At 45.6% G+C, this 17,932-nt stretch overlaps 1 protein-coding gene across 1 annotated transcript in view; it reads left to right on the top strand.

Annotated features, from left to right (window-relative positions):
• The first annotated feature begins 7,933 nt into the window (after positions 1–7,933).
• Positions 7,934–17,932, top strand: part of CNGB3 (cyclic nucleotide gated channel subunit beta 3) — a 749,182-nt gene continuing 739,183 nt past the window's right edge. Inside the window, exon 1 of the mRNA XM_069219226.1 lies at positions 7,934–8,096. Coding sequence (XP_069075327.1) covers positions 7,986–8,096 — 111 coding nt within the window. The 5' untranslated portion in view covers positions 7,934–7,985. The remainder of the gene's footprint in view (positions 8,097–17,932) is intronic.

Here is a 17,932-nt window from a genome sequence, read left to right as displayed (position 1 = left end):
TTGCATCTGGGATAGGCCTGAATGCTCATGCCAAGCTACCAAGGGGGTGAGCAGGGGTTATCTTGGACGTGTAACTCCCTTGCCCTGACTAGAGTGGGTAGGTTCTGCCTGGCTGAGGTGCATACCCTAGCCAACCAGAAACCCCATTTCTAACACCCTGTCTTCCGCTGGCCTGGCAGGTAGGACAAGACCTACAGAAAACATCTGAGTTTGTCCTCATCTAGGGCCAATAGAAGTGGGTGACAAACCTGGCAAAGGTCTTGTCTTGCCCCAAATGTCCTGCCAGGGGAATGTCGTGAGCCAGACCCAGTAGGAAGGCCCGCTAACATTGTGGGACCACCAGCACACGTGCTGACCCAGCCTCCGGAACCTTAGGCTCACTGTAAAGGAGATCATTCTCCCAATAGATCAGGTGATCACCAGAGGCTTCACCTGCTGCATGGGCTGAGGCCTGTTGCCTCAAGCCCACAAAAGTGGGATACTCTTTCTGCACCTGTCAGAATTCCTCCCTGGTGGGCCCACCCTCAACTTGCCAGCCAGCAAGTTCAGGTAAGTCAACCAGGGCAGAAATGTCTCCCACAGTTGGGTCAGGGGCCTCCTCCTTGAGAACCCCGTCAACCACCTTGGGAACTTCTGAGACCAGTTTCCTGTGTCCCTGCCCCAATCCTTGGCACCTGTCTAGGCCATTCTTCCAGTCTCCAGACACCCTTGACTTATCTCCTGGGCAGCCATGGACCATGAGGTCATGCAGACCCACTCTGGCAGTCCTAACATTTCCAAGTGAGACCTTAGCTCTACCTCCATCCAGGTAGTGTGCTCAAAGTTGCTGCCTAACAGACGATCTACAGGCATGGAAGAACATACAGCTACTTTCAGAGTACCAGAGACCCCCAACAACACTCAAAGGGAACCAGAGATACCAGAAGGTGGCTCTCCCAATTGTCGGAGACTACAACCTGATGGAAGGAGGACCTGCTTTTCTGACACCAGCTGATTCCTGACAGTGGTCATGCTGGCTCCTGTGTCACACAGAGCCTCCACCCGTTGCCCATTGATGGTGACCCACTGCCTATACTTTTAAGTATTGGTAGGCATGTGGGCTTTTGGCACCATCTCTGCATCCCACCACTGCCACTGATGTTAGAAATGGGGTCTCTCGTTGGCAGAGGTATTCACCTTTGTATAAATAGGGACAACAATCCTAGTAAGGGTAAGTCACACACAATCCAAATTATCCTGTGCCCACACTCTGGTAGCTTGGCACTGAGCAGTCAGGCTTAACTTAGAAGGCAATCTATAAATTATTTGTACAATAACTCATACAGTAACACAGTGAAAACCCCACAAAAATACACCACACAGGTTTAGAAAAATATAAGATATTTATCTGGTTAAATGAAGTTCAAAATGATAAAGATTCAATAAATACAAGTTGAAATGTGAATTTCAGAAGTTGTAGAATAGTCTCTTTTCAAGAAAATAAACAGTTAATGCTTGTTTTCACAAATTACCTGGTCTCCGGGCGTCAAACATTACATGAATAAGGATTCCAGAGGAGATGCATGGAAAAGATAGAGTGTGCGTTGGTTTTTCCGGCATGGCACAGACGTTGCATCATTTCTTTTCCCGCAGTACAGGGTTTGCGTCAATTTTCGGCTCTCAGTCTGGGTTCCTCACTGCGGTCTGGGGTCTTTCTTTGACACCCAGGGACGATATGGAGAAATCCTGGATGCACTAGAGAAGGAACAGGTGCTTCTGTCAATCCAGTGAGCTAATACATTGAATTTTCAGTTGCGAGGCAGGTGCTGCATCAATCGGGGAATCAGGCTGCGTTGTTCCGGATTGGCTGTGCGACGTTCTGGTAGGGCTGTGCGTCGAATCTGTAGGCACAAAGCAGGCGCTGCATCGGAGCTCCACTTGGGAGACTGGGCTGCGTCATTCTGGGTGTGCGGCGATTTCTCGGTCGCAATGCAGGCTGTGTGGCTTTTCTGGCGGGCCGTCAGTCGATTTTCAGCACACAAGGAGTTTCTGTAGTTGTTGAAGTCTTTTGGCCCTGAGACTTCAGGAAACAGGAGGCAAGCTCAATCCAAGCCCCTGGAGAGCACTTCTCAGGAGAGGCAGAGGTCAGCAGGGCAGCAGTCCTTCACAGCAAAGCAGGCCAGGTGAGTCCTTTGGGCAGCCAGGCAGTACCTCAGGACCAGATGCAGGGTCAGTTCCAGGAAGTGTCTGAGTTGGTGGGGTCAGAGACCCAATTTATATACCTAAAGATGCTTTGGAAGTGGGGAGACTTCAAGGAGTGGTTTTGAAGTGCACAAGGTCCCCTTTCAGTACAACTCTGTCTGCCAGTGTCCCAGTAGGTGATTTGGCAGTCCATTGTGTGAGGGCAGGCCACTGTCTTTTGAAATGTAAGTGTCAGGCCTCCACCCTCCAAGCCCAGGAAGACCCATTCAGTATGCAGATGAGTGCAGCTGTGACTGAGTGTCCTGTGTTTATGGTTGTCTGTGTGAAATGCACAAGGGGCATTCAACTAGCCCAGCCAGACATGGTTTGGAGACAGGCTGTAAGGCACATGTGGATTTTAAGTGCAGAGAAATGCTCACTTTCTAAAAGTGCCATTTCTAGAATAGTAATATTAAATCCGGTATCACCAATAAGCAGTATTTTCTATTACCATTCTGGCCATACTAAATATGACCTGGTTACCCTTTTCATATCAGAATCTACCACTCAAACAGTATATGAGGGTAGCCCTAATGCTAGCCTATGAAAGGAGCAGGCCTCACAGTAGTGGAAAACGAATTTAGGAGTTTTACACTACGAGGACATAAAAACACACATGTACATGTCCTGCCTTTGCCTACGTAGCACCCTGACCTATGTGTTACCTAGGGTTTACCTTAGGAGTAACTTATATGTAGAAAAAGGGGGAGTTTAAGGCTTTGCAAATACTTTTAAATGCCAAGTCAAAGTGGCATTGAAACTGCATACACAGGCCTTGCAATGGCAGGCCTGAGACATGGTTAAGGGGCTACCTTATGTGGGTGGCACAATCAGTGCTGCAGTTCCACTAGTAGCATTTGATTTACGGGCCCTGGGTACGTGTAGTGCACTGTATTAGGGTCTTACCAGTAAATCAAACATGCCAATTGGAAATTAACCAATGTTACCATGTTTAAGGGAAAGAGCATATGCACATTGGCACTGGTTAGCAGTGGTAAAGTGCGCTGAGTCCTAAAACAAGAAAAACAGTATCAGAAAAATAGAGGGACACAGGAAAAATGTTGGGGAATGACCACCCGAAGGCTGTCAGGTCTAACAATCTCTAATGAGATGGTCTATGACATCACTGACAACATCTCAAATGACATCACTGATGAAATTCCCATTTTTCAGCTCAGCATGAATGTCACTAGCGATTCCTATGCTTAAAGACTTTCCTGTAAAAATGGCAAGAGGCTTTGTCACTAAAAAAGCTCAGCGTGGGCAGCACTGTCCAAATCCTATACTTTAAAAGTTTGCTAGAAAAACAAACATTTAAGGTGAGGAAATTCAAAGTGAATTTTCCCTAATTTTCCAAAATTATTACATCAGAGCACCGATCTTTGCTATGTGAATTGGATTGCAACATTCTCATTGTAACAACTCTGCAAGAGTATTCTTCCAGGTCCTCAAGATGCTTATCCTTTGAACTTCCTTATCTATTGAGCTGTTTCCCAAAGCAGCTCTATGCCAGTCCTCCCTTCTGCTTTCTCCTCTCTCTTTATATATATATGTATATAAATATATATATGTAAATTAATAAAATAATGGAATAATATGTGATGTTCAAATGGAATGACAGAAAATTCCCTTTCTAGCCTTTTTAGGATTGAGCAAGGGCATGCACTAGCGTATTGGTCTTGCTTGAGAGACACTATTGTATACAAAGAGGTCTTGGAGCACAGCCAGTGATTACCATTTGCTGGCTTCATGTCACTCTTCTTTACAGCCTCTTTAATTGTCCAGTGCAGGTGGGACACCATTTCTGAGCAATTTTGTGGAGCAGGGACCAAGCACAGATTGATTCAAGCAAATCTGTGCCTGTTTGCTGCTCCCGACATGATTGAGGTACTATTTCTTCCTATCCCCTCTTCCCCTGCCTGCTGCTTGTGCCATAGCACTTGTGCTTTTTTCTAGTTTATGTTCTTGTTTTTGCTGTGCACCAGGTGTTTAAAAATACATGTCAGATCTTGGATGCAACACAAACCATTTGCAATTGGTAAACAGGATCTCTCCCCATGGTCCATGCCATGATTCTGTTATACTTATCCATTGCTTAAAGGAGTGGAACTTCACATAATAGTGGAGCCATACAGGATCTATCACTCATGCTGTTTATAAATCTCTTCCTCTACATAGCACCAATCACAAACTAAATTGTTTCTAAGATCATGATTAACACATCTTCCACACAGAGAATGAGGCAAAATTACATCCTTTGCTGACAGTGTCAGAAAGGATGCCGACATACCTTCACAGAGGCCTTAACTGGAAGTGTATTAAAAATTGGGGGTTTTTTGGTAACATTTAGCATTAACTTGACCCGGGGGTGTTTGAGCACTTGCCATGAGCACCAGCTACATTACACAAAGACACATTCATTTTTGTGTTTTAGGCACAAGGAGATTAAGGCCCACATTATGTCATTGGAGGTAAAAACTGCCTACCGGCGCGGTGATGGGTGGCAAAATACCATCACCGCGGCTACCATCCGTCCGCCATACTATGATCACTGCCGGACTTCCGCCACAAGAAGGGCGGAAATCCGGCAGTGATCATACTGGCAGATGGTGGTAAGCTGGCGCTGCTACCACCAGCACCGCCACACCAGTTGAACGCCGCCAGCCGTATCATGACCTGTGATATGGTGTGGCGGTGTGCTGCTGGCAGGCACTACTAGCAGTAGCAGCGCCCCTTCCTGTTCCCTGATGGAAGACCGCCTGGAAGAAGGTAAGTTGGGCTTCCGACAAGGGGGGGTGAGGGGTTTTGTGTGTGTGTGTGTGTCTGGCTGTGTGCATGAATCTGTGAGTGTTTGCATGAATGCGTCTGTGTGTGTAGTGTTGTTTGCGAGGGTGTATACATGTGAGTGAATGTGTGGAAGAATGGTAAAGTGAGTGCATGTCTGCATGTCAGTGTGAATGTGTGTAAGAATGTGTGCGAGCATGACTGGATGTATCCGTGTATGAATGCGTGTATGCCAGTGTGAGTGAGTGGGTATATGCGTGGTGCGTGTCTGCGGGTGTGTGCGTGTATAGGGGGTGAGAGGATCGAAAGGGGGGAGTTTGGATGAAGGAGGGGTGGGGGGGCGTCAGGTGGGTGTGGAGGGGGTGGGCAAGCCGCCGACTGGTGACAGGGAAGAAATTCCCTGTCACCAGTAGGGCCTACCGCCATGGTTTTCGTAGCATTCCTAACGCCAGAAAAACCATGGTGGTAGGCAGGCTCAAAATGCCACTGGCGGTATTATGCTGGCTGTCGGGCTGGAGATTGACATCTCCGACCCGGCGACTGCTACCGCCATGGCGGTCTGAGTGGAGAAGTGGCGGGTTGGCTGCAGCCAACCCAGCATTCTCATAATGTGGCAGTATGTACCGCCAGCCTGTTGGCGGTACTGTCGCCACATTACCACTCACCGCCGGAGTCATAATGACCCCCTAGGTGATTTGCCCATAACCACTGGATGTTGAGCCCATGCCAAGACTTGAACCCGGTTCCCAAGTTCGAGAGTCAAAAGCTCTGGATCGGAGTTATAGTATGAACAGAGTTGGTTCACATTGCCCCAAGGCCGGCTTTAGTGCTGGTGGTGCCGCTTCAACAATCTTTTTTGGCGCCCCAATGGTCTCCTCCTCGGATTCCCTCACTACTACCCAACGAAAGTGCCCCTCGTCTCTCCAAAGCCACTCTGTCACATGCATACAATTAGTTTTAAAGCGTTAGTAAAGGCTGGCTTTATTAATCCACTTAGCTATGCTCAGATCTGTTCGTTGCAGCAGTCATATTAACTCTCCGCACTACTTTATGAGAGTCAAAACTGCTACTAGACAAAACTCCAATCTCTCTCTCTCTGGTAAGAATATTAAGCACAAGAGTTATCTTCTGCTATGGTGGAGGAGCATGCCCCCCCCCCCACCACCACCACCAGTTGCAAACCTTTAACAATAAAATGATAAGAAACTATGTTTATTATCATTTTATTGTTAAAGGGGTGGGGCCCGGGGGCGGGACAGAGAGGGAGTGCTGGCCAAACACACATGCGCACCGAGCTATCTCCAAACTGTCATTGTGTTGCTGGGTTGGAGACAGCAGGCAGAGGCTCCGAGTCTGCCTTGGAGTACCATGCCAGGGTGCTCCAGCCAATCCTAACGCTGCTTTCATGCTGCCAGCAGCATGAGAGCAGCATTAGGATTGACCGCAGGGCTGGCTAGGAGCCTGTGCCTTCAAGTGGAGCCAGCAGTGCGGCGTGGCGACTAACAGTAAGGTACATTTTTTCTTTTTTTTAAACATTCTATGTTGTCCTGTTTGTTTTATGTATTCCCACCCACCACCCAAAACGCACTGCCCCACCCCTTTACAGCATGGTGTGCCACGACTGGTTATTTTGCCTTTCTTTGTGCTGTCTGAAAGCTACACACAAGAAATTCTGCAGCAGGTGCTTTTAAATCGTAAATTATAGCTAAATACAGCACTCCCCTGAGGTCACTCACTCCCACCACCAACCCCTCCTCCATCAAGGTCAGCACACAGTCTAGCCACACTGGTCACGCCACCCTAAAGCACTGCATTGCACGGTCTGCCTGGTATGCTAAGTGTGCACAACAAACAATCACTGTGATTATGGGAGCAGCAGGGAGTCTGCCATGCAGAGATTTTCATTATAGAGTGACTTTTGCCCGGGTCTGAGCTGAGGGGCCTGTTTTATTTAAATAGTCGAGCAGATGCAGAAGTGTGCCGAGTCCTACAGCCCCCTTCGCCCCCCTCCCAACCCCATGCTGGCAACCTCACGTCCCCCCCCCCCACCCTTAAACAAAACACTGATTATGTACAAGCTGCGCTGCATGCAGCGTTTTAGGGCTTCCCAGGAACAGAGATCAGCTGGCGACACAGCTGCCAGTCAGTATGAGTGACAGGTGCGCATTTTAAAAATAATGCATTTTCAAAGTCGAGGTAGTTCTACTGAAAAGGAGCAAACTGCCGGATTCCCTCGGCCTTTCATCATTCCAAAGTCGGATAAATCAGTACCATGGAGTACAGTAAGTGAAACACGTGCGACTCACAGTGCCACACAGCTTCGAGACCGTGGTATAGTGTGCTAAATAATGTAAGTCAGTGGTTCCCAACATGTGGTTCGGGGACCCCTGGGGGTCATTGAAGCCTCCTCATGGGCTGCGCGACTGCTTAGAAAATTCAATATATTGACAGGTTAGGTCCCCAACTTTCAGTAATGACTCAGTTGTGGGGGGGGGGGGGGGTGTCCCTGGATTCCAATAACGATTCAGTCGGGGTCTCTGGGCTCCAGTAATGATAAAGTGAGAATCCACAGAAGTAAAAAGGTTGGGAACCTCTGATATAAGTAATGACTGTAACATGTTTACTTCAGTCAGCAAAAAGGTAAAGTAGTACTTATTATATGCTAGGGCATTTGTAAAGGAAGGAAAAGAAGGAAGCTACCCCTCGGTGTAATGTGCTTTGTTCGAGGTGCGCATCAAGTATTAACAGGATCTGATTGGTTAAATAATTTGGTGTGACACTGCATTAGCGTACACCGGGCTGTGCAGCAGGAGACAGAAGGGAAAGATTAACCGGCGCTCCAATCGCCTTATCTAAGCAGAGAGCAGCATCATGGGATTACCCTACTCGAACGTTAGTTTAAACATGCAATAAGCATCTGCAGAAAAAAAACATTCTTCCTGTGACAGTGGTGGGCTCTGGGAGCAAGAGACTCTCTGAAGATGTTTAGTAAACTAAAGGCACATTTTTTCAGCAGACAACCAAGTAGTACAGAAGAAGCTGAGAAAAATGCCGAAGGTCTTCAAAGTGCAGTCCAGAACCCAACAGAAAAGGTACAGTGCATAAATTATGGAAAATATGTGGGAGGAGGAATCTAAAAGTCAAGGGGTCTCACATTTAAAGTAAAATACCTATTTTTGAATAATCATCACAAAGTATTTGATTGCATTTTATAGATTTTTTTTTATTCATTTCTTTGTCGACTATTGTACAACATTATAAAAAAGTGTGTTCTCCATTTCCACACATAGGTTTCAGAAGACCACGTAGACCTTTAAATCCGCATATCTAGGGTTAGGTTACATATGTCGCATTGTTGTAATTTTTGCATTCCCGACCGGGCACCATTTTGTTTTTGCACTTTGTAGGCAGTTTCGTCCGACCCAGTATAATCTATGTACCCTGGAAATTTCGATTCAAAATTGATTCGGAGACATCTGGCATTTTTATACAAATCGGAGAAAGTTTGTATCACTCTGTACGTCGCAATAGAAACCTGTAGATGAGAAAAAGATGGCGGTGAGTGTTACATTTCAGGATAAATTGAGTGCGGGGAAAGTTCATAGAATACTCTCTAGACCTTAGCAAAAAAACAATATAATTCATGCACTTGAAGGGGAATTTTGAACTACAAGAATGTTTCTCCAAAATAGGTAAATATTGAAAATTACATCCGAGGTAAACTGATGCAAGTGTTTCCTAACTTGTGGAATGATGGAATTAGGTTACCCTCGAATGATTAGTTCAATGTAAACTTGAGGGTCATTTAATCCCAGCCCACTGAACCCCTCGAAGAATGTACTGCCGACTGGAAGAGAGACTAGATGGAAATAAATCTTAAAATGCACTTTCAATGCCGCACTATTTACAGCATCCCGGGCTTGACTTCCCCAGTGCTGATCATTTATCTATGGACCAGAAGGTTCTATGCAAAGAAAAGAGATGATTCCTTCTAAGATAGGCCGGTTTGGCAGTAGCATAAAGTAAACGCATAGATACTTGCCATGAATCCTGCATCATCAGGTGAGGTATGCATTTTCCCCACAGATTTATCCGAAAGAACAAAGTTCCCATTCATTTTATCCAGGATCCGCCAATACAAGCCAGAAACCTTCCAGTTTTTTTCCACTTCCTGCCAAATTCATTCTTCAATCTCAGCCAGCTCCCTATCTTCTGCCTCTGATCGCTGGCCCACCCCTGAATCTACCAGGCTTTAAATGCTGAGATGCCCCTCCGTTGAAAGCCTTCATCTAATATTACATTTCCATCCTGTATCAGATGCCCCACAATCCAATCTTGCTTTCCTGGCTGCTAACTTGTCCGTCATGCATTCTGGCATTACGGAGGAGTCCCAAATTAATGCAAATTTACTATAATAAACCAAATTTACAGCTCTTTGGGTCCTAGCCCATACATAGGCTAAAGCTTGAAGCACTTTCAACCTCACTTTTTGTAAAATTCCATGTCCCTGAAATTGTATTAAAAGTGTGATTTACCAACCGTAACATATTTCTGCGTAGCCTCGTACAGACTCCCACTTGCTACCATTTCTTTTAGTAGATTTATGCAATTTTTCATTTGGAAGGCCCAGACACATACCTGGAAATCTGGGAGCCCTAATTCTCCCTTCTTGCATCTTCTTTGTGGTTTCTTCCATTAAATGCTGGCCCCTTGGATGCCCAGATAAAGGTACTAATTCTACTCTGAAGCCTCCTTAACTATTGTTTCTTAAACATTAAAGGGATTGCATTAAACAAAAACATACATTTTGGCAAAATGATTATTTTTATTGCGTTTACCCTGCCGAAAATTGTTAGAGGTAGATGGAACCAGCTGACCAGAAGAGACTGTGGGCCTCATTAGGAGGTTGTCAGTCCAAGAACCACCACATTACGTCCCTGGTGGGTGGACCTGTCAGGAGACCGCCATTCCGACCAGTTATACTCAGCCAGGGTGGCATTGAACTCAGCACTGCCTGGCTAATTACAACTCACCTTACTGCAAAGCCTTTCCATGGTGGTCACCCTGTCATGAAAGGCTGGCGGTAAGGGTGTGCTGGGGGCCACATGAGAGCCCCTGCACTGTCCATGCCTAAGGTATGGGGAGTGCAGGGCCCCCCTGCCCAGTACCCTCGGAATGCGCACTGTCTGCTTTGACAGTGTGCATTCTGAGGGTGCTGTGTGCTACGATATTGGCCTTGGCTCCCTTAAAGGAGCCAAGGTCAATACCATAGCACTGTTCCCGCCAGTCAGCCTGGCGGGAGCGCTTATTGCAATATACCCGCCAGTCATCCCTGCAGGAATGTTGTAATACGCTCACTGGAATGGATGGCACTGCCGTGCAAGTGTGTCGCTTCCGCGGTGGGACGGCAAAACTCATAATTAGGCTCTGTATCTCTTTCATCACATTCTTAAAATTAATCTCCACAATTTTATCCACTTCCTGGACGATTTTAATACCCAGGTATTTTATTTCCTTTTTAAATCCGGAGTTTGTCTCCCACATATTCCATGTGAAGATTTCTGTTTTGGAGGTGTTTACATCATAACCAGATACCTTACTAAAGTCTCACACCAATTGTTCTACCACTGGTGATGATTCCTGAATGTTAGCTGTATATACCATCAAGTCATCCGCATAAAGGGAGATCTTTTTTCCCCACGTCACAAACTTAAAAGGGACAATCTTCTCTTCCTCCCTTAATTTCTGTGCCAATGGTGCAATATATACTTTCAAAAGCAGCGGGGGCAAGGTACAGCCCTGTCTCGCCCCCCTCTGGATTTTGAACTCTGCAGTGGTACCTCCATTACTGAGGATTTTGACCAAGGAAGAGGAGTAGATTCTTAAAACCACACTTTATAACTTTGTCTCTGAGTTATTAAACTCCAAGATGGCATTCAGAAAAGACAACTTTACTATGTCTAACATTTTAGTTGCGTCTAAAGCAAAAACCACAAAGGGAGAACCAAAGGTGGTGGCAAGGTCAATGGCACCAATCACTTCATGCGTAAGCTCCTGGAGGTATCTCCCCTTCATAAACCCCTTCTAATCCATGTGAATCAAAGACCCCGCCACCCGACATAACCTCTTTGCCATAATATTACTAAACAACTTGTAGTCATTGTTTAGAAGTGAGTTAGGTTTGTACGACTCACACAGCTTTGAATGTTTGCCTTCCTTCAAAATTAGGGTGACCACTGCCTCACCCCGTGAGGATGGGAGGCTTACTCCTCTTAGTAATATTTCCCCTAATAGTTGTGTCAAGAAGGGATATTACTACCTCTTCTAAGGCCAGATAAAACGTATTATGGAATCTATCTAGCTTTCCCCCTCTTACTTGATTTGACTACCTTCCTCTCCTCTTCCATTTCTATTTCTCAACCTAACTGGGCTCTCTGAACATTCGACATTTCCTTAAGTGGGACCACTGCTAGCCAATCCCCCACTTTCTTGCCAGATACCATTATGTTATCTGAATACAGCTCTGAGAAAAATTAAAGAAATGCTCCTTCTATGTCCTGGGGATTTTAAGTGATTTGCCCAGTTGTGAAATCTTTAATCTCCTGAACCAAGTTCCAGCCTCAGTCTAACCAAACTTTCCAAGCAAGCAATTTCCCTGCTTTTTCCCCACACTCAAAGTGGGCCAACTTACTTGCCTCTCACCTTTCCTTAGCATAGGCCTCGGGCCAAAACACTAATAAATCTTCCCCTCATATTTGCCTTAAAGGAATCTTAAACTGTATGTGTCGGGCAGACACCACATTCAAGCTCAGTAACTCCTGATCCTTCTCTTTTAGTCGATCAGCTACCTCAGGATCCAACAATAGGGTCCTATCTAACTTGAAGGGCGAATTGTGGCTGTGTAGTACAATGGTGCTCACTTCCAAGGATTTTTTGCTTATATTATGAGTACGAACAAACAGTCAATGATATTGAAACTTGAACATGTGAGTTTCGAGAGTGCCAGAGTGGTTCCACACCCAGCCACAGGGTGTGTAGTTTGTGAGCCAACTGGTCCACAGTGGATAAATAAAGTTGAGAGAACCACAGCACATCCAAATATTCCAAATAGTGTCCTTTATTCTTCCTTTTGGTTATCCATTGAAATACATCAGCTACAGTGTTCAATGTAGAAACAGCCGACACGTGTTTCGTTGTAACAATGACTTTTTCAAGGCTTGTTGATTTAATATATTGTATTCAAAATGTGCCAATTATGTCCATATTGCGGCACTCAGAGTAAAAATTCATTTCCCATATGAGGGTATGTCGTATTCATACACACCTCTGATTTCTTTCTAAATTGTGAATGAGGTGGCAAAACTATTCCTCACTTCCATAGCCAACGTATGCAATGTTTTTTCCACGGTATCTCCTTCTGGGGGTTGCCGGTCTCCTTCACCAGGTATACCTGGGGTGACCCCTTCTGATCTCTGTACCTCCACCATTCACCCCTCACCAACTTCAGCCTCTTCTATAACCTACAGGAGACACCCCTCCATGTCAGACAGGGATCAAAACCTATTTTTATGAGCCAGGTTTTTCATTCAAGTGGTTTAGATGTTGTGTGACCCATCTACAACTACTTTAAGAGGGGGAGGGGGAGTCGGGGGCCTACTTTCAGGGACTGTTTTTATTACCAGGGCTTCCCAGCTCCCCCCCCCCCTTTTGAGCTAGGAGGGTCCAGTCCAGTTAACCCTTTGCCACTGAAACTTTTTTTGGGAAGGGAGAACATGGCTACCAGCTAGGAGTCAATTTTGGGGCGCCCGTAATGGAGTTTGAATCGTAACTTCATTTGGTGCACACTGCAGAGTGCAACAGGTATTTACTTCCAGGAGTGATGTGTGAGAGCCCTGAGACCTTTCCCTTCCGTGAGTAATGGATGGGTGAATGTGCAACTTGACTCGGCACACTTTGCAGACTGCGGCAGGCGCTTACTTTCAGGCTTGAGGTGCGGGAGCACTGAGACTGTTTCCCTTCCATGGGTGGCAGTGGTGAGCTGCAGCAAGGATTCCCTCCAATGGAAAAGTGTCAGAGACAGCACCGGAGAGTCTCCAGCCCTTAGCCTGGAGTCCGGGAATCAGGAAGCCGGAAACAGGAGCCAGGATGCAGTGATTGTGAGGCCCTCAACTGCTCAAGGGAGAGAACGAACAGGGCAAGAGTGCAGTGAAGGTGAAGGTAGGTGCCCTGTTACTATTTGTGCAGGGGGATCTAGACAGAGGGGAAGATGCTGTCTGAGAAGTGCCACAGGTTTGGGCCTCAACCAGCCCCCTCCCAGGCAGGGTAGAGAGGGGGAAAAGTGTTTAAGGTGAGTCTAGGGGGGGCAAAGGGGCAGAGGAGCCTGAGTAAGCCCCAAAAGGAGGATAAGCAACCAATTAAGGAAGCAAACTTTGGAGAGAAAGTTACGGGCAGTACACAGAGGAATGCCCCTGAGAAAGTGACACCTCTCCGAGGACCTTCTTCAAAGTTCAGTCAAAAGTTTAAAAAGTTATTGCTAATTTATAGTGCCATAGCGAGTTGTTGGGTTTGTAGGGTGATTTGGTGGGATGTTATTTCAATTAGAATTTTGTTTAGTTTAAGGGTAATTCACTTTCTATTGCTAATTACATTTAAATTGCTTGTTAGTTAGGTGCATTGTTTAACTGTTACAAAACATTTTGAATTTAAAATTGTGTTTTTAGTAACTATTTAGGTTTTTTGTATTAGTTATAATTTAGTAGCAGGTTACTGGGTTTGTAGGGGTATAGGATGGGAATCTAATTACGTTATAAATAATTATAAAAAAAATGTAAATTCGTTTTTGATTGTTAATTATTTGATTGATTGGTAATTATGTAAATAGTTAATGATTTAAGTTATATTTTACTTGCCAGTTGCTTGGTTTGTGGGAAATAGGGCGGGAAGTGCAATAAAATTTAATGTATCATAATTTAATATTAAATGTTATTTTTGTGAAATTAATAATATTGTATTAATAATTATGTAAAATACCTAATATAATACTTTTTCTGCAATTGCTGTACTGCTTTATTTCTTTAAATAAGTACTTTATTTTGTATATGTTTATTATGCATATTTTGTAATGTTATTTTTTGTAGGAGAGTAGTTTGGAAGAAAATAAATATATAATAGTTTTTATATTAAATTATATTGATATGTGTTAAATTAATTAATAATAATTATGTAGATATTTTTATATTTATTCTGTTTTTTAATTTGACGCTAATTTGGGCCTCAGTGTTCACAAATGTTTACTTAATTATTAGGATGTATATTCATATATACAATCCTGTTGAAGTCAAACACTTTCCCTATTGTTGCTTATACTGGAGTGCAGATAGTCAATTTAACCCTTCTTAAGTCCAAAACATTCCCTACTGTTGCTTAGACTGGAGTAGGTATATTCAATTTTAAACCATCTGAAGTCCAACACTTTTTCTAGTGTTATACAGACTTGAGAAGGAATAGCAAATGTAACCCCTCCGAATTCCAACACTTTCTCTATCGTTGCTTAGACTGGGGTGGGAATAGTGAATGTTTCCCTTCCATGGGTGGCAGTGGTGATTCCATCACAGTGAGCTCCGTAGGAGCTGGGGAAGCCGGAGTGGAGTGTTGGCAGCATGAAGCTCAGGGAATCCGGAAGAGCCGGTGAGCTGCAGCAAGGATTCCCTCCAATGGAAAAGTGTCAGAGACAGCACCGGAGAGTCTCCAGCCCTTAGCCTGCAAGTTACCTTAGGACATGAGTGAATTTCTCTGGCTGTGTATGTTTTAAATGAGAGCCTAACTATAACGTCCCTGTAACCTTTTTTTTTTTTTTTTTTAATGCTATTTCCTAACGCCCCTGCAACCTTTGTGTTTTTCAGTAAATACATATATATAGATAGCTCAGGTAACTATAACTGCTGAATTTCTATGTTTTTTGTGTGTAAAATCTGAGCCTAATTGTAATGTTCGTGTACCCTTTGCCATTTTCAGCATATATATATATAACCTACTGGCAGTCACCAGTAGGTAGTTATAGTTAAAACCATGCTTCCATTGGAAAAGCATTTTTTGACTTGCCTATATCTTTGGTGCAGTGTGACAGATCTTCATGAAAGTTTCCCAATAAAGTGTTCAGGTAATTCTTGGCACGTATGGGAAGTTTCAAAGTGATCTGTCACGCAGGGGTGGAGAAAAAGGGGGTGGTAAAAAAAAGTGCATTTTCCATTTTAATTCCCACAGGGATTTTAGACATGACTACAGCCCAGACAGATTGACGGAAGAACACCAAGGGGCATATTTATACTCTGTTTGCGCCGGAATTGCGTCGTTTTTTTTAACGCAAATTCGACGCAAAACGAACTCCATATTTATACTCTGGCGTTAGACGCGTCTAGCGCCAAAGTTCATGGAGTTTGCGTCATTTTTTAGCGTGGACACCTACTTTGCGTTAATGATATGTAGGCGTTCCCGTCTAAAAAATGACTCCGAGGCATGTGCGCCGTATTTACACTCCCGGGCAAAAATGCCGCCTGGGAGTGGGCGGGTCAAAAAAAATGACGTCCAGCCGCTTTTGCGTCGTTTTTTAGCGCCTGGTCAGGGCAGGCGTTAAGGGACCTGTGGGCTCGGAAGGAGCCCAGAGGTGCCCTCCCATGCCCCCAGGGACACCCCCTGTCACCCTTGCCCACCCCAGGAGGACGCCCAAGGATGGAGGGACCCATCCCAGGGAACTTAAGGTAAGTTCAGGTAAGTATATATTTTTTTTTTTTGTGGCTTAGGGGGGCCTGATTTGTGCCCCCCTACATGCCACTATGCCCAATGACCATGCCCAGGGGACATAAGTCCCCTGGGCATGGCCATTGGGCAAGGGGGCATGACTCCTGTCTTTGCTAAGACAGAAGTCATTTCAATGGGGGTTGGGAGTCAAAAAAAATGGCGCAAACCGGGTTGAGGCAAAAATGTTGCCTCAGCCTGACTTGCCCCATTTTTTGACGCCCAAGCTCCATATTCCCCTACGCCGGCGCTGCCTGGTGTACGTCATTTTTTTTGACGCACACCAGGCAGCTCCGCCGGCTAACACCGGCTAACGTCATTGAATAAATACGGCGCCCGCATGGCGCTTCAGAATGGCGTTAGCCGGCGTTAGATTTTTTGACGCACAACTGCGTTGGCGCAGTTGTGCGTCGAAAAGTATAAATATGGTCCCAAATTTGGCTGGAAGATAGCTCTTGGTCCAGAAAGACAGATTTTTCTTGTTCGCTGTGAATCCTTTGAGTAGTTTTTGAGATAATGAAAGAAAAATAAATATAGATATCTTGAGACATGAAGGCTTCACAAATACTCCCAATCTTGTGCACAATCTGATTGGCTGCCAACACCTCAACCAGGAAGTGTTGGCAGCCATTTTGGGACTCAAATAAACAAAACAAAAAAGGGACAGGGTAGGGAGGCCCTGGCCCTTTAGCTCTGGTGCTGCTGTCCCAAAGGGACCCTGCCAGGGCAAAAAAGCACTTAAAAAAACAATGTTGCTGCTTGCTCATAATGACAGCACAACTTTGCGAATTTAAAAAAACAAAAAACAAACGTGGTCTCCTGTGCTTGTTTTACTAAAGGCCCCAGGTAGGCCAGGTCCTGTGGGCATATCAAAAATAAAGGAGGGGTTGCACAGGACCCCCCCTATTGGGCTTATTTATGCTCCAGGGACCACCACCTCCCCAGGGCTTAAATCAAGTAGGATGCATGGGGTGAGTGGCTCCCCTGCGTCCCGGGGACCACCACCTCCCTGGGACAAATTATTTTAAGTATAGTGGGGGGAGTTCTGCGGAACCCCTGCACCCTGGGGAGGTGGCAGCCGCCAACCCCCCGGCCTGAAATACAGTGAGATGAGGGTCCACTGGAGACCCCGACTTGAGGGACTACCACATCCCCGGGGATAGCTTTAATGTCGAGGAGGACCATGCAGCCCCCTCACGGAGCTTATAATGACCCTGGGTACCACCACCTCCCCAGGGCAGGCTCCTGCTATGTAACAGAATGCCCACTATTGAGACATAGCTTTCTGCTCTGACTTGGCAGGAATTTTGACATCTCCTGCCAAGTCACAGCTAGCATTCTGCTTCCAGGGGGCGAGAGCTGTCACGGTGTTCTCTCCTGCTGGAAGCAGAGGTTTCCTCTGTTTCTTTGCCTGCAGAGATGTGGGCAGGGAAACAGAGATAAAGGTTGCTTTTACAGACAGGATGCTGGATGTTTAGTAGCTCTCTGTGTGCAAAAGCAATGCTGGCTCCCACAGGGGGCAGGGAGCAATCTGGGACCGTGAGGGCTTTGAAGCTCCCTTAGTGGTCCTATTGCACACTGGTTGCCCTTGGGGGCACCGAGCAGAGATGACCAGGCATGCGCCCCCCCCTCTTGCACACTGGCCATTTACCCAATGAGGTAGCACTTACTGACTAACCAGTAGAAAATAATCCAGTTGAACAGACATTTTATGCAAAACTCTGGACTCTTGATGGATAAACGAGCAGATGGGCTTCTGTTCTGGCCATAATGCTAATGTCACAGGAATTAAACCTCATCAGGAAGCACTTCTGTATAAATGCAGCAGGTGCCCCAGTGGAAGCTCCGCTTCTGAAAAAGGCAAATGATCCTGTGCTTGACAAAGGCAAAGCAAGCATGTTTACTCTGCGATTCCATATTCAAAAACGATCTGCAATCCTTGATGGAGGTGAATGCATTTTTCATCTATTGGAGTGCAAGCTGACACTCTCACACCCACAGAGACCCTCTCACACCCACTCTCACACCCAGACAGACACTCTTCCAGCCACTCTCACACCCAGTGACACCTCACACCTTTCCTCACAAGCAGAGAGGCCTTGCGGCCAAAGGTAGTGCACAGCACGGGGTTGGG

This window comes from Pleurodeles waltl, chromosome 2_2, assembly GCF_031143425.1.
Source record: "Pleurodeles waltl isolate 20211129_DDA chromosome 2_2, aPleWal1.hap1.20221129, whole genome shotgun sequence".
NCBI classification, from domain to species: Eukaryota; Metazoa; Chordata; class Amphibia; order Caudata; family Salamandridae; genus Pleurodeles; species Pleurodeles waltl.
Note: the sequence above shows the minus strand (reverse complement) of the source record. Positions and strands in the feature narration are given on the sequence as shown.